This window comes from Onychomys torridus, chromosome 12 (assembly GCF_903995425.1).
Source record: "Onychomys torridus chromosome 12, mOncTor1.1, whole genome shotgun sequence".
Classification (NCBI taxonomy): Eukaryota; Metazoa; Chordata; class Mammalia; order Rodentia; family Cricetidae; genus Onychomys; species Onychomys torridus.
The window spans coordinates 56,990,551-57,017,286 of NC_050454.1; the positions used below are offsets into that span (position 1 = coordinate 56,990,551).

The 26,736-nt window shown below is 36.0% G+C and overlaps 1 protein-coding gene across 1 annotated transcript; it reads left to right on the plus strand.

Moving 5' to 3' along the window:
* The first annotated feature begins 620 nt into the window (after nucleotides 1-620).
* On the plus strand, nucleotides 621-2,352 carry LOC118593863 (sialic acid-binding Ig-like lectin 9). The gene is given in 4 exon segments (XM_036203446.1): nucleotides 621-625; nucleotides 1,820-1,874; nucleotides 1,876-1,991; nucleotides 2,055-2,352. Coding segments are annotated over 4 exon segments (474 nt in total).
* Nucleotides 2,353-26,736: the final 24,384 nt, after the last annotated feature.

Genomic DNA, 26,736 nt, shown 5'->3' on the forward strand with positions numbered 1-26,736 from the left:
TTTATTTTAAAATATAGTCCACAATTTGAAACAAATAATGTATGAACTTTTTAACCTACATTGTATGCCTATAAATACTTCTTATTTTTTTTATTATTGTAACTAGAGTTTTCCCATACAACATATTCAAGTTATTGTTTCCCCTTTCATGACTCCTTCCATTTCCTCAGCAACTCCACTCTCATATGGATTTACACCCTTCTTGTCTCTTGTTAGAAAATACACAGGCATCTACAAGACTATACTGAAATAAATTATAAGATAAAACAAAAACAAGCTAATTGGCATAGGGCAAATCAAACAAGAAAACAATGAAAGGGGACATAGAAAAAACATGAGCAACACATAGACACAAGCACACATGTTCACACTCACAAGAATCCCATAAAATTCCAACCCTCAACCTGAAAGCAATAATAGAGTGAATCTTAACCTTCCTCATGCTGCAACCATTAAGACCATTAACTCGTGGTAACCTTAAGTGTGGTGACTCCCAAACATAAAATTATGTTCGTGCCTACTTTTGTAACTGTAATTTTGCTACTGTTATGAATCACAATGTAAATATTTTTTGAGATAGACATTTGTCAGAGAGGTCATCACCTGTAGATTGAGAACCAATGCCGTAATACATTAGCAAAGGACATTAAGACTTTAAAAAGTGACCCTGACATAACATTATGAGGCATAGAACCTCCAAAGATGTCATTGAGTTCATTTTCTGTAGGTTCTCTATGGGCATGTGGCTTACTCTTAAAAGTAATTTGAGCCTGAGGAAAGAAATTGAAGAAGATATCAGAAAATGGAAAAATCTCCCATGCTCATGGATAGGTCGGATTAACATAGTAAAAATGGCAATCTTACCAAAAGCACTCTACAGATTCAATGCAATCCCCATCAAAATCCCAACACCATTCTTCACAGACCTGGAAAGAACAGTACTCAATTTCATATGGAAAAACAAAACAAACAAACAAACAAAAACCTAGAGCAGCCAAAAGAATCCTGTACAATAAAACAACCTCTGGAGGCATCACGATCCCTGACTTCAAGCTCTACTATAGAGGTACAGTAATTAAATCAGCTTGGTACTGACATAAAAACTGACATGTGGACCAATGGTATGGAATTGAAGACCCTGACATTAGCCCATACACCTATGAATATATAATTTTCGACAAAGAAGCCCAAACTGTACAATGGAAAAAAGAAAGCATCTTCAGCAAATGGTGCTGGCATAACTGGATGTCAATGTATAGAAGGCTGCAAATAGATCCATATCTGTCACCGTGCACAAAACTTAAGTTCAAGTGTATCAAAGACCTCAACATAGATCCAGTTACACTGAACCTGGTAGAAGAGAAAGTAGGAAACAGTCTTGAATCCATTGGCACCGGAGATCACTTCCTAAATATAACACCAGTAGCACAGACACTGAGAGAAACAAGTAATAAAGGGGACCTCTTGAAATGGAGTAGTTTTTGTAGGGCAAAGGACACGGCCAATAAAACCAAATGACACAAACTGCATTCAGCATCCCCTGGCATGAATGACCCGGTGTCTTTTGTCTCTGTTTTCCGATCCACAGCCCCTCGCTTGGACATGGTAAACGGGTGGTGGTAGAGCGGGCACTACCGCAACACAAAGCCAGCCACTAGTTAGCCTTAGAGGCCAGGCAGTGGTGGCACACACCTTTGATTCCAGCACTAAGGAAGTTGAGACAGGAAGTGATATGGCTGGGCAGAGAGAAGCACATAAGGCGGGAGGAGAAAGGAGCTCAGCCTTTTTGGTTGAGGAGTTGGTGAGGGGCTGATACAAGTCAAGACTCTGCAGTGGCCACAAACAACCCAGAACGGCAAGTGCTGAAGGAGACCCCGGGGTCGATTCCACCTCATAGGGGACATGCAGAGCAACAACTGTTCCCTGGATATCAGAGATGCCCAAAGGGGTGATAATGGTTCCTACTTCTTCATGGGAAAGCAGCAAAGAAAGTAACAGCAGAGTTCCTGTGGGAAGCCAGTGTCTGTGCATGTGACAGCAGGGAACCCAGGAAGAAAATCAGCTTCAGGAGTGATTCTGGGAGCCATCAGGGGTGCTGGTGTCACAGCTCTGCTCTCCATCGCCATCTGCCTCATCTTCTTCATAGTGAAGGCACACAGAAAGAAAGCAGCCAGGACTGCAGTGAGCATGAGCCACACACGCCCCACTGTTGAGTCACTTTCCCAGTGTCAACAGCAGGACTCAAAGGTTCACAGCCATGCCAAGGATCCCACCTTGGGGACAGAGCAAGAAGTACACTATGTGTCCCTCAGCTTTCACAGGTCAGCGTCTCGGAAGGAAACCTCTCCCTAGTATGTAGAGATATGGACCCATTGAGGAACCATCAAGAACATCAGTCTTAGCCAGAATACTGTGTCCTCTGTGGCTGATTTTCAGAGACTTTCCATCATACAATTCTGAGGTTTCTGCTGAAGCAAAGTCTCTCTTAATTCCCTTGTGAATATATTTCTCTCAAGACCAGTGAACTGGACATTGAATACTGCCTCTCACATGCCCAAGTCTATAAAGAATGCTCCTATCACCAAGGAAAGCAGGACAGGAACTCAAGCAATAAGTTGAATCAGAAACCATGGAAGAGGGGCTGGAAAGGTAGCTCAGAGGTTAAGAACATGCAATTCTCTTGCAGAGGACCTGAGTACAGTTTCCAGCACCCACATCAGGTAGCTCACAAGCACCTGTAATTTTAGTTCCAGGGAGAGCAGAAGCACGTACCAACACTGTCCTGACTAGTTTATTGTCAACAAGTTATTTGATAATAGAGACTCCATTGAGGAAATGACCCTATAAGATTTGTCTGTAGGCAAGTTGGTAGTGCATTTTCATAACTAATGATTCATGCAGGAGTGCCCAGCCCATTGTGTGTCATGCAACATATGAGTAAGTGGTGGTTCTGGGTGCAATTAGAAAGTGAGCTGATCAAGCCAGTAAGAAACACTTCTCCAAATCCTCAGGATCAGTTCCACCTCCGGGTTCCTGCCTTGAGTACCTGATCTGATTTTCCTGGATGATGGACTGTTGTGTGAAATATACCCTTTCCTCCTCAAGTTGCTTTTGGTCATGGTGTTTCTTACAGCAACAGAAAACCTAAGACTGAAAATGGGTACCAGGAGTAGGGTGTTGCTTGACAGACAGACCTGACCATGTTTTGAGGAGGATTGTGAAAGGACTTTGGAACTTTGAGCTAGAAAAGTCACTAAGTATTCAGAGTTTAATGATCTATTGCAGGAACTTAGAAGAAAATGCTGAAAGCAGTGCAAAAATGGAGGCTTGTCTTCTAAAGTTCCAAAGAAGCAAAGACTCCATTGGAGAAGTGTGATATTTTGAATTAAGAATATGTGGTTCTGGTCAGTTGTGGAATCAGCTGTAATTAACAAGAGACCAGCACCATTGAAGTGAAATTTTTTCAGTCTCAGATCTACTGGGACAAGTGATGCTGGTCAGCAGAAGCTGAGAAATCATCAGTGATTAAGAAGAGACCAGCATCATTGAGGTAAAATCTTCTGGGAAGTATTTCTTTAGTGTTGGCACACAGAAACTGTGCTCCAGAGGGGCCATGCTGGTAACTTCTGCTGACAGCTGAAGTCATGTGTAAGAGTCACTGAGGTGGTACTGAAAAGGCATGAAGGGGTCATGGAGAGCAGATGAAGCTTGGTACTGTGCGGTATAACTGGAATCCATGAAGAGAGGCCCAGAGAGGCCACTGATGAGGTGCAACCCCAGCTGCAGCAGAAGCCCCAGGATGGAGAGGTAATAGAGAGAAGATGAGTCTTGTCAACACATGGCAGGTTCAGAGTCCCTGAAGAGAGACCAGGAGAGGCTGCTGGTGAATGTGCATCCCAGTTTCAGTGCAGACTACAGAGTTTTGGAGATGCAAGCACCATGGGATGACCACTGAGGACAGCAGCAGCCATGTAGTGGAGCTGACCTGCACCTAGGAGACAAGCTGTGTGCTGTGATAGAGCCAGAGAGGTACCACTGCCAATCCCTTTGGAGCCCAGATCATGGGTCCCAGATGTCTGACACTGAGCTTTATACTGCTAGACCTTAGTTTTGTTTTGATCTGTGACTGTACCCTGGTTCTTCCCTCTTGGATAGAAAGTATGTAACCTATGTTTGATTTTACAGAAGTCCACAGTAAAGAGATTGAACTTAAAAAAACAAAACAAAACCAAAAAACAAAAAACAAAACAAACAAACAACAACAACAACAACAAAAAACAAAAAATAAATGACAGCCTACAGAATGGGGAAAGGTCTTCACCAACCCCACATCTGACAGAGGGCTAATATCCAGAATATAAAAAGAACTCAAGAAATTAGACATCAAAATGCCCAACAGTCCAATTAAGAAATGGACTATAGAGCTAAACAGAGAATTCTCAACAGAGGAAGATCAAATGGCTGAAAGACATTTAAGGAATTGCTCAACATCTTTAATCATCAGGGAAATGCAAATCAAAACAACTCTGAGATACCATATTATACCTGTCAGAATGGCTAACATCAAAAACACTAGTTACAGCTTATGCTGGAGAGGATGTGGAGCAAGGCGAACTCTCCTCCACTGTTGGTGGGATGCAAGCTTGTACAGCCACTTTGGAAATAAAATGGCACTTTCTTAGAAAACTGGGAATCCATCTCCCTCAAGACCCAGCTATACCACTCTTGGACATATATCCAAGGAATGCTCAATCATACTACAAGAACACATGCTCAACTATGTTCATAGCAGCATTATTTGTAATAGCCAGAACCTGGAAACAACCTAGATGCCCTTTAACTGAAGAACGGTTAAATAAAATGTGGTACATATACACAATGGAGTACCACTCAGCAGAGAAAAAAGATGACATCATGAGGTTTGCAGATAAATGGATGGATCTAGAAAAAATCATCCTGAATGAGGTAACTCAGACTCAGAAAGACAAACATGGTATGTACTCACTCATAGGAGGATACTAGATGTAAAACAAAGGATGACTAGACTGCTACTCACAACTCCAGGGGGCTTCCTAGAAAACAGGACCATAAGAAAGACACAGGGATTGCCCAATGACAGAGAAAGGGATGAGACCTACATGAGCAAATTGGACACCAGGGGGGTTAATGAAGGGCAAGGGTCGAGGGAAAGAGAGCTTAGGGGAGTGGGAGATCCCAGCTGGATCAGGAACAGAGAGGGAGAACAAGGAAAAAGAGACCATGATAAATGAAGACCCCATGGGAACAGGAAGAAGCAAAGTGCTAGAGAGGTCCCCAGAAATCCACAAAGATATCTCCACAATAGACTACTGGCAATGGTCGAGAGAAAGCCTGAACTGATCTACTCTGGTGATTGGATGGCTAAACACCCTAACTGTCATGCTAGAACTCTCATCTAATGACTGATGGAACAGGATGTAGAGATCCATGGCCACACCCCAGGTGGAGCTCCTAGAGTCCAATCATTGAGAAAGAAGAGGGATTGTACAAGCGAGAATTGTTGAGACCATGATTGGAAAAAGCATAGGGAGGCCCCAACTGCATCAGGCCCTCTGGATAAGCGAGACAGTTGATTAACTTAAACAGTTTGGGAGGCCCCCAGGCAGTGTGACCAGGACCTGTCCTTGGTGCATTAGCTGGCTGTTTGGAACCAGGGGTCTATGCAGGGACACTGCTCAGCCTAGGCGAAAGGAGGAGAGGACTGGACCTGCCTTGACTGAATCTACCAGGCTAAGCTGAATCCCCAGATAAGTCCTTGCCCTGGAAGAGATGCGAATGGGGGTGGGCTGAGGGGAGGGGAGCTGGGGGCTGGAGGAGGGAGGACAGGGGAATCTGTGGCTGATATGTAAAATTAAATTAAATTATAAAATAAATTGAAAAATAAATGAATAAAAATAATAAATAAATATATAAATAAATAAATAAGATGTCCAGTTGGGTCCCTGTCTCTCCTGTTATGTCATAATTTCATTTAGATCATCTTCATATGTGTATATATTTTTGTAAATGTTTAGTGTAGTAGATTTTCAAACAATTCCTCAAATGGCCATTAACTTTAGCTATCCCCCCACATATTCTCCCTCATTGTCCTCTCTTTCCCTATTGGATCCTCTTGTGCCAGTTTTCAACCAGCTTGTCCATCAATTGCTATATTAATTCACAAAACCATTAGCCTTCCTATAGACAAATGACAAATGGACAGAAAAAGAAATCAGAGAAACAAAACTTTATCTTATAGATTCAAAAAATGTGAAATATATTGTTGTTACTCTAGCCAAGCAAGTGACAGACTTGTATGATAAAATTTCAAAGGCATTGAGGAAAGAAATTGGTGAGGATATTAGAAGAGGGAAAGATTGCCTATTTTCATGGATTAGTAGGATTAATATACTAAACATGGCTACTCCACCAAAAGCAATTTACAGATTCAATGCAATTCCCATCAAAATTATAACATAATTCTTGACAGATCTTAGAAGGACAATTTTTAGGTTCATACACACACACACACACACACACACACACACACACACACACACACACATGAAAAGTGTCTAAAACCATGCTGAATAATGAAAGAGGTGCTGGAAGTATCACCATCCCCAGATTCAAATAGTATTACAGGGTATAGTAATAAAAACAGAATGGTATTGGCACAAGAACAGAGACGTTGATCAATGTTATGAAATTGAAGACCCAGATATAATATGTTCACACACCTATGGAAACCTGATTTTCAATAAAGAAGCCAGAAATACACACAGGAATAAATATGAAATATTCAACAAATGGTGCTGTCCAGACCAGGTGGTTGCATATAGGAGAATGCAAATACATCAGTATTTATCACCCTGCACAAAGCTTAACTCCAAATGGATCAAAAATATGAGCATAAGACAAGGGATGCCCTGGATCTGACAGAAGAGAAAGTGGAGAATAGCCTTTAACCCACTGGCAGAGGAAAAGACATTCTAAACAGAATATAATAGCATATCCACTCAGATCAACAATTAGTAAATTAGGACCTCCTGAAAACAAAAATCTAATTTTATCATAATTTCAGAAGACCCAAAAGAAATGAATGTTGGGTGTAGGATAATTTATATGCATTTGGGGTTTTAGTTAGTTAAAAATAATGAATAATTTTCTTTTTACCTGACTCACATAACAACTAGAAATATTTTCCCCCAATGGCTATTGAAGAGATACTTACTCAGTTTAAGGACAAACTCAAAAAGTAATAAACTAGCAATTAAAATATAATTGATGTATATGACTTATATTTTACAGAGGATATGACCTGTAATTATATTGAGGAAAGTGACATAATATAATAAAAATAAACAACCACTAGTATAAAATATTGAATATAAGCTACATAAATATGAAGTATTCATTCTCATTAAGTGAAAATACTTGCTTAAACATAAAATAATTTCAATAGGATGAAACCTACAAAACAGGCATATTATTCAGTCACGAAACAGATTAGTTGTTGTACAAAAGCAAAGACCAGGGGTGTAATGAGAGAGTGGGTATATACTGGGTAGTGGCTGGTACTGAATGTAAGGTTTATCCTTTTGGAATATAAAAACTGCTAAAATATGACCATGATGATGGTTGAGTTATTTTTAAATATACTAAGAAACATTACATTTTGTACTTTAAATAGGTAGATAAGTTATAAGCCAATTACACCCTAGTAAATCTACTAAAAACAAAAGTAAAGTAATTAAAATTGTGGGCTGTGGTATGAATAGCTCAAATTGGAAACTTCTGCCTATTTTATTGTTGTGGAGAGGCTGTATGTAGCTTATCCTGGGGTATATGTTAATTATGCTATTTCTTATAATGCTGCAGCAGAAGACTTGGGTATTAGGACTACTGTTGGTTGTTTATTGGAAGCTCAATCACATTCTGTATCAATTTTTCATAGGCTGCTTATTCTAGGAGTATAAGTATTCCTATTCAGGTGAATTGGTTCAGAAACATTTTTTTCAGAAATTATTTATCTATATTTTCACAATTAATTATAAGAACAGCTATGTGACATTTTGAATGAGAAATCTCCCCTGTGGTTTTGGCTTTTGTATTCTTGGTCTATGATTGGTGCACAGTTTTGGAGGTTTAGAAGGCATGGTGTTGTCACGGGAATATGCGGCTAGATGCAGACTCTAAGAGTTTAAGGACTCACACAATTTCTAGAGTTCTTCATTTCCTCATAAAATAATTTAATTTTTTCCAAAATTCATCTGATAATACCATCCAATATTAAATACAATTTATGATTAAAAATCTTAATTTTTATAATCCTGTGATTATTTTATCTTGTCACACATGCATTTTAATGTCATTTATCTGTTTTTGAGTTCTTTCTAGTATAGGATCATTATCAAGACTGACAGCTTTAAACTTGGTAAATATTAGTCTTCACTTCCAAGACTGCTTGAAAAGTAAAGGAATGTCAATTTCTGTCAAATCCATAGTTCATCCTAGCCCACTTTTGTTAACAGGTCTGCTGGAAAAACTACATATCCACATGAAGAGAAGTGAAACTGGATTTGAACAGCTTTTATCTCAATTGTATGCATAGCCTTGTGGGAAAGAGATTATTTAAATAATTAAATGATTAAAAAGATAGATGTAAGATGAATTCTAGTCTTTGTCTTAGCTTTTCTGTCTGTTTCTTGTTTTTATTAGGAGGAATGTACAAGGAATTGAGCAGGGAACACAGGAAAGGAAAAAGATATAATGTCTAAGTAAGAAAATGATCAGAATGAATGTGATAGAATTCCAAGCCAAAATAATTCTAGTAAGTAACTTTAGGTCACTGGATTATTGATGAAGGAATCAAAAAGATACAAGGAAAATAAATTGTAAGAAAAGTTCCTTGCACTTCATTGATTTTCTGGCACTCTGACACTAATTTTAGAAATTTGATTTGCTTGGAGGTACCCACTCTGACCAAAGAACTGCCATCTCTTCTGAGCACTAATCTCCCCGATCATGTGACCTCAGAACACCAGTGTTCTTATTCCAGAGACAGGGTGTGTAAAGAAGAAGAAGAAGAAAAAAAAAACCCACCATTGACACCTTAAAATCTAAATGTTTAGAACCACAGTATACATTATTCGTGTGTGTGTGTGTTTGATTATTTTATACTATCAGAAACTCAATAACTAGGGCATATTATGTCATGTGATGACTTTGAAGGTAGAGAAACCAGTTCAGAGTATTTTTGCAATTTGTCAAGGGAAAGCTAGAATAAGTAATAAGGGGAAAGCCTTATTTAAAATGCCATCCTATACAACATGTTGCATAATTATTTTGTTGAAAACATTTTCTTCATATTATTCAAAATAAACTAATATATTGTAAATATAGTATTTGCAAATATATATTTACATATTTCTAAAGGATATTTCTATATTATATTTCTATCAGGTATAGGAATCACATATTGTTGATGTTATAATCTTCTTTGCAAACCAAACTTCAATACTTAATACCACTGATGTGACCTTGAATTCCAGATGAGTGGATATGTTGTGACTTGGCCCATCTGGGTCACATTGTTGACCTTTAACCAGGCTTATGATGACCCTTCTTAGAGCTGAAGCTTTCAAGTGTATAGTACACTATATTGATTCTTCCATGTCCAATGACCAATGTGTGGTGTCTTCAACAACTCTTAGCATCAAGCTCTAGAAGGTAACCAATACCAATGGAGATATTCTATACTGTTTAGGAAAGTGGCTTTCTGACCTCATTAACAATTAGAAAGAGGTTTCCATAATTGGTTTTATTGTTTTGATAGCTAATGCTACTTGGGAGAAACATGGTTCTCCTGTTATAGTGTCGATCTATTTGAAATCCTTTTATATATGTTTATGTGTATATTTTAGGATGATTCTACAGTAGTAAGCTTCCTCGTGGCTTTTTCAAATGTCTTTAGGGGTAGCTGTATCTCCTCACACATTCCCCTCTACCCAGCTCTTCTATCCCCCACCCTCATTTTATTTGTCTTGTTCCATCATTCTCCTTTCACATAACCTATATGTATCACACTTCTGTTGACACCCTAAACCCTTTACTAAGTGTCCTAAAATATAAGAAGAAAAAACAACTAAACATTCAAAGCTACCAGCTACACAATCTTGCTTCATCTCCTTTCTCCACACCCTTTTCTTACCAGCTTCTAGGATGTCACTATTTTTAGCTTCTTCATGTAAATGAGAACATGAGGGGTATTACTTCAAGTTCTTTTCTTACTCTACAAATACATAATCAAAAGAAAGGAAAAGATGTGGATCTGAGAGTAACAGTGTGTAATATATTTCTGAGTACTTCAAATATTTTTAAATGAACAATGAAACAAAAGAGTGCACATTGTTGATGTTTCAAAGTTCAGCTATCAAAAGTGTGAAGCAAAATTCACTTGGTAAATATCAAATGTAATTTAAATTAAGTTTAATAAAAACAATTTGAAAGAGAATTCTTATCTATTGTAGTTCAAGAAAATGTTCCTTTTATGAACCTAGCAGAATGTCAATGGGCAAATGTATCTCTTGGTATTTCCCAGCACATTTCTTTTTCATGGAGCTTCTTCCAAAATGTACTACATTCAGAAAGGGTAAAAAATATAGCTATGTAGAAAAGAAAAACCACATTGCATTCAAATCATCCTACTAGTGTTCCCAAATGAAGCTGTGGCTCTTCAAACCCCAATATATCCATTTTACTCACTTAAAATCAACAGAATGATAATATATATATTTAGAAAATTAAAGCACTTTTTTCCTGGTTTAGATAAATGAACATTAGGAAATAGTATTACCTGTCTACTTTTGGGAGGGGGATTATATTCTTGGTTTCTCTGAATATTAATTCACACTTCAACAATAGCAAAACCAATGAAAGTCCTTATTGTGGCATAACTATTGTTTAGTCATTTATTAGAACTCAAAGATCATATGTTTAAAACTCTACTGAAGTGGTGCATAAGCTTCGTAGAGATGAATTCATATCCAGTAATTTGAAATTTATGTGCAATTTTCATAATAAAGCAATACAATAAATCAATGTGCCTTATAGGAGTGACATTCAGCAGCAGCATCCTCTATACCAATGCCCATAATAAGCATGGCTATCCGGCTCTTCATTTTCAGCTACCTGACTATTTGAAAATGTTGTTGAACATCAGACACTGAAACTTTCAGAAAAATATCAATTTACAGAAAATTGTGTTGCAGAGACTGTTGGACATCATTCATTCTATTTTTGTAAATATTAAGATTCAGCAAAACAGTAGCTCAGGAAAACAATATAAAGTCCCCTAAAATGATAAAAATTACTATCTCAAACTCAGAATTGGGCTTCAAGCATTTGCCATGAATACCTTCAATTTTCATCCTTTAACAACATGAAGTCAATATTTTGTTCTGAGGCAGACTTGTTTTCAGTTAACCTTAGCCTCGAAAGCAGTGAGAAGTTGAAAAGGAGATCATGAGTTTTGAACACAGTTGCTTTCTTAATCATGAATGGCAGAGAATATTGTTAATAAAGAAAACACTCTGCAAGGGAAAGATAACTTGCTTTCAAAATAAAGGAGAACAAATGGAAATTGTTTTTTTTGTGGTATTTTATAAAATTTTGATATAGGGAAGTGAATTTTTTATATTTATGGGAAAATTTGTGCATATATTTACCTATAGAAAGTTATATTGATTGTTTAAATAAATAAGTTATATAACAGATATACAACTGATTCATTATATAAATCAAAATACTTTAAGTATTTCCTTGAGTATATGTACATATAAGCATACATTCGTTGCTAGGAATAATAAAATATTTAATATATATAGTATTTTATAGAGTTCACAGTGAGGGCTGAATTCTCACAGCATGTTTGTTCTTGGGATGACTCAAAGTTTATTTTAATAAAAATATCCTTATAGCAGGTGCTGCGGTGTTGATCATCTTCTGTCCTATGTGAAGACAGTGTCTTGAACACCCATAGTAAACATGATAGTTAGAAGGAGAGCAAAGTGCCTTGTATATGACAACATATTCTCAGGAATGTGAAATGGAGAGTATTTAATCAAGTCACTATATCAATATATCATGTTTACCTACTTTAAAGTTATTTGTTTAATTAATTTCTATGTGCATATTTTACTTGCTTACATGAAAGTATACCATGCACATGCCTGTTGTGTTGAGGCCAGGAGACATTATTAGACTAACTGGAACTCAAAGTGCACAAAGCTGACAGTCCATGTTAGTGCTAGGAAGTGAACTGGCTTCTATGTAAAAGCAACGAATGCTCTGAGTCACTGAGCCATCTTTCCAGTTCCGATACAATGTGTTTATACAAATATCACTATAATAGCATAAAATGCTAATTATTTTTTATGCTAGAGGAACAATAGGTTCTAGCATTATATGATGATATAGTAATGGATAACAGATAACAATTGTTTAAGTTATGATTCTGTTAATTAAAATATTTTGTAATATGCATTGCTGTAGTTTCTATAAAGAACATAAAATACTATAAAAATTGTATTATAAAATAATTCATCATTAAGCAAAATTATTCAAATGGTTATTCAATTTTTTCTTTCATGAGTATCTGTTTATGAATTTTAAGGAATAATTGAGTCAGAAAGTTAATTTTTACAGTTTTAGATACCTAAGAATAAGTTACAATACTAATATCTTATCGTTTAATTTATTGGATGATAGTTACCCCTAAGGTATGCAATTTTTCTATTACTTCAATAAAAGGCACAAAATTTTTGATGATAATTCATACATAGTCACTATATAGTCAGTTTCTGGCAAAAATATCCATGAAATTATTCTTTGTGTTTTATATAATTATGAGATTTTCATTATTAACAGTAAGCCTAAGTCAAATCCATAAGAAATTTTAAGAGATTATTCCTTAGTAAAACCAATTTTATCATAGAAACCTAACATGATTTATGCATTAGTATTTGATACAAAATACAGACTCTAGTTCAAAACCAAAAGGAAAATAAATAAATATAGGAAGAAAGGAAGGAAGGAAGGAAGAAAGAAAGAAAGAGGTAATAAAATCAGTAGTGCCGGGCAGTGGTGGCGCACGCCTTTAATCCCAGCACTTGGGAGACATAGCCAGGCGGATATTTGTGAATTCGAGGTCAGTTTGGGCTACCAAGTGAGTTCCAAGGAAGTCACAAAGCTGTACAGAGAATCCCTGTCTCGAAAAACCAATCAATAAAATAAATAATAATAAAATAAATAAAGTCAGTGGTAACCAATCAAAGTCACATGCTACTCAACCTGTTACATAATCGTTGAGGTTTTGGAATCTTGCTGGTTTTCCTCCCTGTAATTCACCCTCTCTCCTAGATCTTTCCTTAAGGCAGCCCTTCCTCCCATCGCTCCCCACCCTGCATCGCATTCTTTCAATCTACTCAGTACTCATATAACTTGTAGGTTTTTAGAGTTCTATATCCAAAACTTAATACCAAAATCATTAAATTTTTTCTAGCCACTATCATCTAGGAGGGATATTTTATTTCTAAAAGTACCAACACTAAAATCTCTTGAATTGTTAATTCTCTTCTGCACATAAACTCACCTTTGCGCCCCGTTAGCCATACTTTCCTGAGAAGAATGAACTAGAAGCAGCTAAGGGAAGCAGGGAGTGGGAGAAATTGTTTTCTTCAGGGGTAAGTCCACTCATTTTATATTCACTGAAAAATGGTGGAGTCATATACATATAAGTAACAATAGCTAGACGGAGCAGATTGTGTTTACATATTTAGGGGTGTGTGTGTATGTGTGTGTTTGTGTATGTATGTATGTAACCACAACAAAGAAAAAGATTCAATGAATTCAAAAGGGATCAAAGTGTAGGTTGGAGGGATTGGAGGTAGGAAAAGGGAAGGTGTAAATGATAGTAGATTATATTTCAATTATTAATTCTCCTAGTAATAAAGCCACAGTAAAAATAAGTGTTTATGCAAAATAGAAGCTATCAACTAACTCCATATCAAAGACTTTATGTGTAATAGTGAGCCTGAGGCACTTTCTGTTAAATTTAACTAACTTAATTTAACAAGATCCGAATCCAGGGCCTCATATATCCTAGGACAATATTCCACCACTCAAATATTGCATCCTTGGATGAACATTCTGGAACAATGCAATTAAATAATCTTTCCAGACCCCTTTCACATGGTTACAGCTTGTTACCTGCATTCAAAAATCTAGCTGTAGAAAATGTTTGTCCACTTTGTTCATGGTGACTTGAAAAGGAGGTACTCCTTCAAAGTATTCAAAAGCATGTGACCAGTTGAAAGAAGAGAATATTTGGAGCACATACAATATGCACTAACCACAGAAACCAGGAGAGTATTGTAGCAGGAATCTTAAGAGTTATTATTAATAAAATCCAACTTGAGCCAGGTATTAGGATGAATGCTGGAAGATCAAAGAGACAGAACAAGCCACAGCTACCTCACCTCGCCAGTTCCTCAGCTGATCTTGTTTCCTCAGACTGGAAGCCTCTAAGTCCTTAACCAAATGAATCTCAGCTGTACAGCAAGCTGCTCAAAGCCTAAAATCTTAACCAGCCAAATGCTTCTAGTTCCTGGTCTTCACAGCCTTATATACCTTTTTGCTTTATACCATCACTCCCTGGGACTAAAGGCTCACTTTCTGGGATTATAGGTATGAGTCACCAAGCTTTGCTGTATCATTGAACGGATGGATTTCTGCCTCTGAAATGCTAGGATTAAAGGCATGTGCTACCACTGCCTTTCCTCTACGTTTAATATTGTGTCTGTTTTGTCTCTGACCACAGATAAGTTTATTAAGGTGCACCATATTTCAGGGAACACAATACCACCATAGAGTATAAAGGGACCATATATGATGTGATCGGGTCTATGGATGGGAACAGCAGGATACAGGTTATATGAAGTAGGAAATGGGATGGGGGGGTACATCAGTGAGAGCAGAAGATCAATACAGAAGGAGAGAAGGAGGAACAAATAGCACCAAGATTTGTTAATAAATGCTCAGGTAATTATATTATTATATATATCTAAAATTATATACATGCATATATGTATACATACACATACAATACACATACAACACACACACACACACACACACACACACACACACACACACACACACACATTAAAGGAAGTTAAACCTCATTCCTGAAAATGCTATTAAAAAAAATCATAGGCTAGGAAAAACCACAGTACCAGACCGAGAAATCTCCCTATGAAAGGTTGGTCAGGGCTACCCAAGTGACGCTCAAAATGACAGATTATCAACATAGCCCTAAATTGCCTCTCAGGAGGTAAGGTTGGGCCCCTCAGGTGGAAGACACCACACTTAAGATACATGAGTCTTTGCCCTAGAGGAGATGGGAATTGGGGGTGGGAGGGGGGAGGACAGGGGAACCCATGGCTGATATGTAAAATTAAATTAAATTATAAAATAAAATAAAAAATTAAAACTGAAAAAAAGATACATGACTCAACTGGGTAACTATAGCTAGATAGGACTTGAAAGCCTCTTTATTGTGGTTTAGCGTCTATATATATATAATCATAATTATGTGTGTGTATTTTATATATAAAACAATCAATTTTATAGCAGAAGGGTCATAGCAGGAGTTTGAAGGAGATTATCTGGGAGAGACTGTGAGGAGGAAAGGGAGGAGCAAAGTGATGTAATTCTCTTTCAATTTAAATAATCATTTAGAGTAGAAAGAAGTGAACAGTTAATAGATTTGCATTTTCTTGTACACCAAAGAATGCTGGACAATTCATTTATAAATTATCAATCTTTTTCAGGAAAGCTATGAATCTGAAATTTTCTATGATAAAATGTGACATTTAAACATTGTTGATACCATTAAAATTAAGGAGAGCAATTAAAATAGGCTAAATGTGTTTTAGGGCCATTTCTTTCAGTATTATCTCTTCCTAATCCAAGTTCAACATAGAAAAATAAATTGTGATTTCTTACTGAAAAGCATAATGACAAAATTCATTAATGTAATCATCTTATTGTAGCTAAGTAGGATATATATAGATATAGATATAGATGGATGGATGGATAGATAGATAGATAGATAGATAGATATAGATATAGATATAGATATAGATATAGATATAGATATAGATATAGATATAGATATAGATATAGATATCCCCAGAGATGGTTATCATCACATAGGGCAGTATTGAATCATTCCAAATGCTTGGCACATTTCCCTTCCCTTACATTCTGTCCAAGTGCATTTTTTCAAGGATTGTATTGCCTTTCCTCTCTAGCTTCAATTTGAAATGTTAAAGTCACTCAATCCTGGTGATCTCCTCTGGGAGTCACATGTTTTAGTCTTACTGACTTTGCCAGGGGTGCTAATGATTTGCATATTTGTGTCTCCAGTTCAGAGTGACATTTCTTGAATATGACATTTCTTGAATATGTTAAGTACCTATTTGAAAATAACATCTCTTACTATTTCATCAACCATTGCCTCATGTTGACTCCATCTCCTAAATGTCACAACCTTCTTTTCACTTTGGTGTGAAACTTGATTGCTCTTATGCTAAACAAACTATAATCTAAATATTCATAACAAATGCTCATGAGAATTCCGGAAAGACAACTGCTTATTTTTTAATTCATAAATACACAGTTCAAACAGGTGGCATTGTTAGAACTACTAACGTCTCCGAGGGGATATGCTGCTTACATTTTAAGACTTCCACTTTTCTCTGAAGGGAATGTGAAACTGTAAATGTTATTTCCTTATGAATTATCAATTTCCTGCCTGTCTTTAGGCTTGTTTTGTGCCTCATTACTGCTTTTTTTTAAATTTGAGACCTATCTGATCCTGTGTCTCCTCTATCTCTTCGGATCAATCTCTCTATTTCCTGTTACTTGTTTCGCCTTCTACTTTTTCTAGAAGGATTCATCCAACTGCAGGATAATTAGCTAGAAGTTAGTTAGATGAGCAGACGAGTAGATTTATTGAACACTGTCTTGGAACAATGTATCCCACTGGTTTTTGTTTCAATTTCTTCCAAGTCAGTTTAGTTATTCTATAAAGTATGGTCATCGTATCATTTATCTATTGACTTGTCTGCCCCCATCGCATTTGTGAGAAAAATTGTAAATATTACGTCATTTTTAGTGAGCCTATATTGCAGAGTGCAATCCACTGAAATTTTACATAACTGCAAAATTTTGATGCCTGTCCACATGAGATGAAAAGCAGAAAATGGAGTAGGTACATGTGAGATTTAAAACACATCAAATGAACAAATGAAGTACAGTTGAACTGTTTTGCTTATTACAAAATTACTTAAATTATTTTATAATTTACCATTTCTTTTCTGCTAAACTGCAGAGGAAATATTCATCTTAAAGTCAGAATTAGACCTTAGGATCATAAATTCAGATAATTTCTTTTAATATAAAAATGAATATAATATTCTGCTCCTTGGAGTGATGTGTATATCCTTTCATTTTTGTGCACTTTGGCTCCCTCTGTTCATGAAATCTTTACCTAGGCTCATATATTGCTCTTGGACTAAACATCTAATTGTCCTTTTTATTCTCTGCTTTATAATAGCTGTCATTGGGTAATGGAAGAATCAATCAAACTTCTTTTATTTTTTCCCTCATGTCCCTTCAGCAACAGAACTTTATTATTTTTACCCCAGTGACACTGAGAAGCCTGAATCAATATTGACAAAACATCAGATCTCTTTGAAAAACTTCGCTATGATGGCACTCAGAGCTTAACCATTTCACGTCTTCTACAGGCACAGAAACACAAAATTTATTTCCCTTACAAGCACATACATCTTAATCTCTGGGACAATCATCTGATGTATGTGCATCACAGTCACTGTAATTGACTCCCAAAGCACACAGTTTGGATTCATCTCCATATCTGAGGACAGAATCTGGCTACACACAAAAAGAAACTTTGTAATCAGGTTTACAAGATTAATGCATTTCTAGAATAAGAAGCTAGTGTTGGAAGCAATCTGATTTTGTTCCTGCTATTGATAGAATACTTAAGTTTCTATCTGAAGCAATAGAAAAATGTACTTGTATATGAATGGAAACTTGAACCCAAGAAACAATTCACACTGAAACATTATTCTGCATTGATATTGATCACTTGAAAACTGTCTGAGAATGAGCACCAACACTTCTATCTCTTGGAATATTTCTAGAACTCTTCTTTCCATTTTAATTTCCAGTTAGTAAGTTCATTTGTATAATATACCTGTACTTAAGTAGCTTGCAAACTTTATTACTCTGTCCTGAGTCTTCTTAAAAGTATTTTCCCAAAACCTAGCACCTGATTTCTGAATTTTGTGAGATTTTCTTTGTGGTTATTTTGGACTTTTTTCTTTGTTTTACTTCATCCATGAATGAATGCATTGGAATTTCTAGCTTTGCCATTAAGTTATGATTTTCAGATTATAGCAGTCAACAACTACATCCTCTGTCCTTAGCTTAAAACCAAAGGATATAAAATTTGCAATGCAGTAAACAGGAAGGCAGATTATGGAGCTAGAACATTTAAAGATTTATTTTGCTAGGTATGGTCACATTGCTTGTCCTCAGTGAAACTTCCACTTTTCTCTGAAGGGAGAATGCAATTACACAATTCTAATCACACAGAGTAAGAGGTTAGCACCCTCTCTTTGCAAATGTGGATGCAAAGTCAAATGTATTTACGCACCAGTTCAAAGAGGTTTCAGATGTGCAGCTGAAACTCAAGTCTCCAAACTGGAAAGCTTTCACCTCCTGTTATTATTTGAACTTTTATTTTTCTTCAGGTGATTACTTTCCTGAATCCCTTTCTCTATTTTCTCCCTATAATTTGTAATCATTAATTTAGTGTTTGAGGCAAATGAATTCTATGCAAGAAAAATTGCTTTCAAAATTAAATAGTGCTTAATGATTTTCACACATTTGCCTCTTTATAATAGCACAACGCAACTGTTATAACAAACAATATTGTTTTTAAAAGGAGAATAGAATTAAAGTATGGTTTAAGAATATTCTGATGAGTACCTCTTGAATAGGTAGTGACACATATTCAAGCCACAAACCAGATAAAATATTTATTTTCCGTGCAATGTAAAATAGTAACATTAAAAATAGAGGCTTCTTGAAAATTAGAATCACAATTCTTAAAGAAAACTCAGCTGCATACACATACATACATACATACATACATACATACACACACACATATCTGTAAGTGTATGATTGCATTTTCTACCTAATGGTATCATTTCATATACAATACATATCATGTCTATGTATGGTATCTATGCATATGGTATCAATACACATATAAACATAAAATTCATATGCATGTATCATTCTTTAAAATTGGCTGTACTATGCTTTCCTCTGTATTTTCATACCTTTAAATTTTCTTTAATAACTAACAGACGTTGATCATGTACCTTGGATGTACATTGTCTCAGTATTTGTGTGTTTGGAAAAGTAGCTCAGAAAAGAATTTATACAAAATTAGAAAAGAAGTGAACCTTTTGCTCTAAGATTCAAGCATGACACAAAGAATTGAACTCTCCCTAAAAGAAACATAGAGCCTGATAATTTCAGAATTGCCCTGGGGTTAACACTACATACTCACCATACAGTAAATCTAATCTATTAGCACGGAGTGTCCATGAAATATTGATGTTTTACACAAATTTGTATTGCTTCATCACTGTTATGCATCATATTGCAGACAAAGCTGAAGATTTAAGTTCATGATTGATTTATGTGCAGTACAGAAATGAGGCAGAAAGCATCAGGCTGTTGCCAAGGAGCCCATTTAGGAAAACCAATAATTACCCTGAGAATTATAGTGTATGAAATTGGAAAAGTGTGAAAAAGTCCATGACATCAGTAATTATGATAAAAATGAAAATCTTAAAGTGTTTGTTCTCAAAGTGTCTCCTTCTTTGTATATCATAGTTTTCCCTTATTCATGTGCAGACCTGGCTGCTTCTTCGTTATTGACAACCACTGTAACCTGTAACTTGGAGGAATGAAGAAAACCTACTGAATTACAAAAACTTTCTTCAATCTTTGGGCATAGAGGAAACGGAAGTAAGATGAGAAAATTATTTCTCTATTTTTAATAAAATTTCAAGTTAAAATAAGAAGATCAAATTGGGAGAGGATGGGAGATATATTTATCTTTAATGATATCTTTATATTAATTTCTGCATTATCATTGATATAAATATATCATATCATAACAGAACTTCAAAATTGCATCTTGGGTAAAGAGGCACATTTTAATAAGACAGAGAAATAAGAGAGAATATCCTCTTTGAATTTATGTTCAAAGAACAGAACCCTATTTCTATTCTTTGAGACAGACAGACATTTTTACCTATTAAACATGGCTAGTTAGAAGTACATGTTGAGTATTATTGAATGCAAATTTAATACATACAAGTCTTTTTAAATGAACAGCTATTATCTGGTAATGAAAAGCTTGTTTTATCCAACTAATGATTCCATATTAAGTGTTGAACAGGCAAACATGGTCACTATTCCTAGATATTTACTGGCATCACATGAGGAAGGATATAATGGAAAAGAGAGCGATGAAATTATACTTCTTCACATGTGGGGACAATATTCTGTTAGATACATTTCTGTTGCAATAGCTATAGATTTTTCTCATGCCCCTAAACATTGTTCTGCTAAAGATTATAGCCATAAAAAAACATACTTCTGATTTTATTTATCAACACAGAAACTTTTCAGTAAAACTCCATAAGAATGAGAGGAAAATATTGTATCTTCAGTGCCAGTTTATAAAAAAAAATGCACAGCAGGGGAGCAGAGAGCAGTAACATATATTTTATGTGCTTCTTGAGGTAGACAAGCACATTCACAAAGTAATGTAGGATGGAACACCTGAAGAGTGTGAAATCGCAGAGACTCTCATCCACTAGGTGTTCTCATCCCATCTGATTTGTTTGTAGATGTTGTGTAACTATTCCTGCTGAGTAGAACAGTCCCTCTGAGAGAGGAGGAAGACATAAGACTCACTAAGCTAATACAAGCCATGTGACTCTGAGGCCACTCCCTTGGGTAATACATGGGTAAAGTTGTTGGATATGGGGGCACTTTACAGGGAAGCTGCCGACAATTTGTGGGAAAGTCTCTGGCAATGCCGCTTTTGTGAGTGGTCAGTCATGTGGAGATGACATTCCAGTTCCATCAGAAACTCCAGCCATGGCCCCATCACTGCTGAGGTCCTCTTAGCCAGTTCTGAAGCCTAGAAGCCGTGGTCTTTCTGACTCCCCAATTCCCCACTTCTTACCAAGAATGTGTTTATTGTCACATTTGTTTTCAGTTAAAGTCCCAGCAGAAGTAATTTCATTTTTCACAAAAACCGCTTGTGAGCATTAAGGTTGGATATCCTAAGAAAATATAACCAAAACACATGTGCAGCCTCATAAGGCCCCATTTGTACCTTTACAGAAAAAGTCAGCCAAAATATACTTAAAATATTATAAAATTCTTGTATAACATGAAAACCAAGTAGTTATTTCTTTGAACACATTATTTCCCTCCCCCCACACACACAGTGTGGACCACATTGAGGGTGCCTGTATTACTCTCTCCCACTACTTGATTCTTTAACTCAGTATAATTAATGGCTTGGAGTGGTGGTCCCTGCCTATAATCACACCATTTTGAAGGCTAAGGCAGGAGGATTGTTATACACAGAAGGTCACATTCAGCTACATAGCAAGTTCCTTTCTCAAAAACATATGCATAAGCAGTCAAAAACAGCAAAATTTAAAGTCTTTATTAATTGATTATCCATATAACCTTCCTTTACTTTCACATTTTTGTTGATTATAAATATTGCTGTGCCTCGAAATTAACATTCTTCAGAGAGACAGAGATACACACACACACACACACACACACACACACACACACACGCAGGGAGGCAGGAGGAGAGAGAGAGAGAAATTATGGAGAAAGTAGTTGTTCTACTAGCTAACACTAATATGAATAAGACCACATGCTCAAAGTTTTATTAATTTTTACTGTATCTAGATACATGCAGATAAGTCTGAAGATGTAGTTTCAGTTTCACTCACTGTTCAATTTTAAAGAAGTGACTACTTCAGCATATTTTTATATTTCTCATTCTTTTATTTTTATTGTATGTGAACTTTTTGCTTGCATGTTTGTCAAATTTGCATGTACACCCAGGAAAGCAAGAAGAGAGTGTCAGGTTTCCTGTAATTGGAGATACAGATGGTTGTGAGGCGCTATGTGGGTGCTAGGTGATTGTGAGGTGTCACATTGGTGCTGGATGTTGATGAGGTGTCATGTGGGTGCTGGAATTCAAACATGGGTTCTCTGCTCTAGAATAGCAGATAATTCAATGCAATGCTAAGCCCAGATCCCAATTTAACATATTTAAAAAGAGAGAAATCAAATTCCTACAGCTTATTCTCAAGTTCTCATTAAGTGTTTAAAGAATCAAAGCATAAGCCATTGTTAAGTCTTGTTTTAAAAAATAAAGAATTATTAGAACTCTCTTTTCAAGTGAAGTGACTAAGTGATATTTAAATCATTGGAGTTCTTTTAGTAACAGTTGGACTTACATCTGTAGTTAGAGTTTTCCTGCCTGTCCCACAGTCAGGACAAATGTCTCTTACCAGCCAGTCCCACAGTCGCTCAGACCCAACCAAGAAAGCACACAGAGACTTATATTGTTTACAAACTGTATGGCCGTGGCAGGCTTTTTGTTATCTGTTTCTTCTATCTTAAATTAATCCATTTCTATTAATCTATACTTTGGCACATGGCTCATGGCTTACCTATACATCTTGTCATGGCGGCGGCTGGCAGCGTCTCTCTCTTCCCAGCCTTCCTGTTCTCCCTTCTCCTCTTCTTTGTTCCGCCTACCCTATCCTTCCTGCCTGGCTACTGGCCAATCAGCACTTTATTTATTTTAACCAATCAGAGCAACACATTTGACATATAGAACATCCCACAGCATACATCTGTGTGTTCAAATTCTTTAAAATTGAGAAGTGGCCGGTATTGTATTATGATCCTGAGATTGGATCTCCACAAGAAAGATAAAAACGCTGCCATCCAGATGTTTTTGTCTTGTGCTAAACAGTTTGTAACTATGAGAGTTTCTACTTGTACACCATTTTTACTTGATACTTTGGTGTTTGAATTATGTTTCCATTTCCTTACTAATTGAGAAACCTTGTGATTTTTCAGCATTCCTTACAGTGCTTCATTCTGCAATATACTTCACTTTAGCACAGGTGAGGACAGTGGTAAACATTGATCAGACTTTCTTAAACTGTAACATGAATATGTTTTTATTTATTGGATGAGTACAATGCATTTTAACACTGTGGTATAATTTTGAGGGTAAGAAACTGGAGGGAAAACTTTTGATGTGTTTTCTGGATATACTAAATGAGTAGCATCTCACAGATTCTTGCTGTTAAACAGCACTCAATGCTAAATGATTTATATTCAGGTTCCCCATTCACTCTTGAGAAAACATGATGAATAAACATTTGCCATTATCACTTTACAAGTGAGTGACCTGAAGTTTAGAGGCAAAACTCTATCCTTGATTCCAATTCTGTAAACTAGCAGAGTAGCATTCAACCATACTATTTTTATATCAAAACCCATCTCAGGAAATATCATAATATTTTCCCACCACTGAAACAAGTAATTGTATTGTAATATATATATATATATATATATATATATATATATATATATATTTCATTTTTTATTCCCAACAGCATCAATTTTGTTTTTGTTTTATATAAACATTTCCTGAAAATTTTATCTATCATTCTATTTGCCACAGTTTAAAGTTATCTATGTATCTATGTATCTATCTATCTATCTATCTGGCAATCTCTCTCTATATCTATATCTATATCTATATTTTGTCTGTGATGTGTGGGTTTGTTTCTAGTTCTAATCTATCTCTCTCATAAACACATGCAGTATTTATTTCTCTAAGTCTAGTCTTTTCCATTCAACATAAAGGTTTATATTTAATCTGTTTTAGTCATGACTTCATTTTTCTTGACACCTAAAAAATATTTCATTCTATGTACGTACTTTTCCTAGTCCTCTATTGATGGGAATCTAAGCTGATTGCAATTCTTTACAATTGTGAAGAGTTCAGTAATAAACAAAGATTCCTGCCCATTGTTCTTGTCCAGGTCACAGGGAGAGGGGTCACATGGCTGCAAATCAATATGAGTGAATTTAAAGATGCAAACCAGGCAGAGGAGCAAGCAACTGAAATTCTTCAAGGGTAGCCTCTTAAAAAGGAATCTAGTCTTTTCTGAGGCAAAAGAAATGTTCTCTGAAGCCAAGACCCCACCTACTAATAGCCCCAACATGTGAAAATTGAAGTCGGTTTGGAAAGAGAGATTCTGAATTTAAGATGCTGCTGAAAAGTCTTCCTCTCCAAAATAACTCTTGATTAGTATTCCATAAATTATCCAAGATGGTATGCCAAGGCCACTACTGCTGTGACAGAAGGGGGCAGGTTAATTTAAAACTGGCAGCAGAACTTATCAATGCTACTACATGGTTCTGGTTTTATATCATTTTTATTGTATTGAGTTTATTTATTTGTTGTTTTGTTTTGTTTCTTTTTCAAGACATCCTGCAGCAGTGAGAAGTTGTGGAAGTTTACACTATGTTCCCAGAGAGACCTCAGGACAGGAACACTGTGGCAGGTTTGAACTATCTTAAATACGGCTCTGAGATGCTGTTGTATAAAGATGTGACAATGAAGGCTATGATGAAATGGAGCCCCTAGACATTGATATTCCTAAGACCTTGCTAGAGCTGTTGAGGGAAGATGTCAATATGGAGTTAAGTATTCCAATAAAGTCCACGTGCCCTCTAGCAAGCAGAATTGGAAAGAAGTGGGACTCCATTGGACCTCCTGGGATTCCAACATGAGGCCCAGTTGCAGGCCATAGAATCACAGTATTTGTTTGCTTTGCTGAGTTCCTATCTTACTTTGGCCTGATTACTATTATTTTTTTGTTATACTTCCACTACCACCCCTTTTTTGAAATGGGAATGTATCCTCTGTATTATAGTATATTGGAAATACATAAATTTCATTAAAGGAATTAACAGTTAAAAGATTACCTGAGTCTCAGAAGTGACTTTGGACTTTTAAACAGAGTTGGAATTTCAATCACTATTACATTTTTTAGTGATGTGTTAAATACAATTTGTATTATGTGATGAAAATGAAACTTTAAGAGCCAGGGTGGAAGGCTTGGATTTTAAGCTGTGATTGCTAATCTTTGTTGTTTGCTTAATGGGATTTATAATCCTCATTGTGTATTGACTAGGTGTGCAAGGTAACCTTCTTAACTGCAATAGACTTCACCCTCAAACTGTGAGGTAAAATAAGTTTTACTTAAATTGTTTTGTCTGGTATTTAGTTAATATAAATGGAAAATAATGACCACATGCAACATGTGGGTGGAAAACACCCCTGCAGAAGCTATAGCTTATTAAATAGAAAGTCCAACAATGAGGTATCTTTCCACGAGTTGTTGGCGCAGAAAGTGTAAGGATTTACAAATTACTAATGCTATTGGCACCTTCAGTACATGCAGAGAAGAACATCTATCTCATGAGCCTGGAGCCACCCTAATCTACATTGTTCTCTGCCTATGGTTTCAAATTCCCACTAGAACAATCCACTAAGTTGTGTTTACAGCATTTAAAGGTTTAACTAAAGTTTTAACTCTTCCTCATTCCTCCTGCAAAGGAGTTTCAAGGGCTTTTCTACAACATTGTTGGGTTTATCAAAGCTGTAGCCTTACTTCTCTGTAATGGCTTTCTCTGTTAGTTATTTTTCTCACTGTTGGGTCCAAAGTGACTTCAGTAGGTAGAGTTTATTTGGGCTTATAGCTTGAAAGCAAAGCCCGTTCTGATGGAGAAGACACAGTAGTAGGCAAGGAAGATGTGGTTACAGGGGAATGGGGTGGTTTGTCACATTGCAGCTGTGCATAGGAAGCAGAGAGTGCATGGGAAGTGAAGCTAGCCTGTGAAGACTCAGAACACATGCCCGGGGACCTGTCCTGGAAATCTGCCCCTATTCCCGAGACTTTTTGTTTTTTTATTTTTTAATTTTTTTAAATTTTTTATTTTCTTGTAGTCAGTGCTCAGCCATCTGTCAAATGTCTTTGAGAAAATTAATTTATTTTTAAAATATTTTGAATTTCATAGACAAATAATACTATATGTTCATAGGCTTACTTACCATTTGAAAGTTATTCCAGTAAAGAAGCCTAGGAAATATCCACTCTGTTTTAATTTTTTTTGTCTGAACATTTTAGAAGAACTTTCAACCCAACAGTTGAATCTTTTTAAGTCTTGAGTGTCACAAACACAAGAAAATTTTGCCTGAATTATTCTATTTCCTTTTCTGAGATAAAGCACTCTTAGACATCAATTTATTTAATAGAAAACCACAAATATGAAGAAAATGTTAGTGTGCTATTAAAAGGACTTGCATTTTTAATTAAATTGAAGTCATGTGATGTATTAGATTAT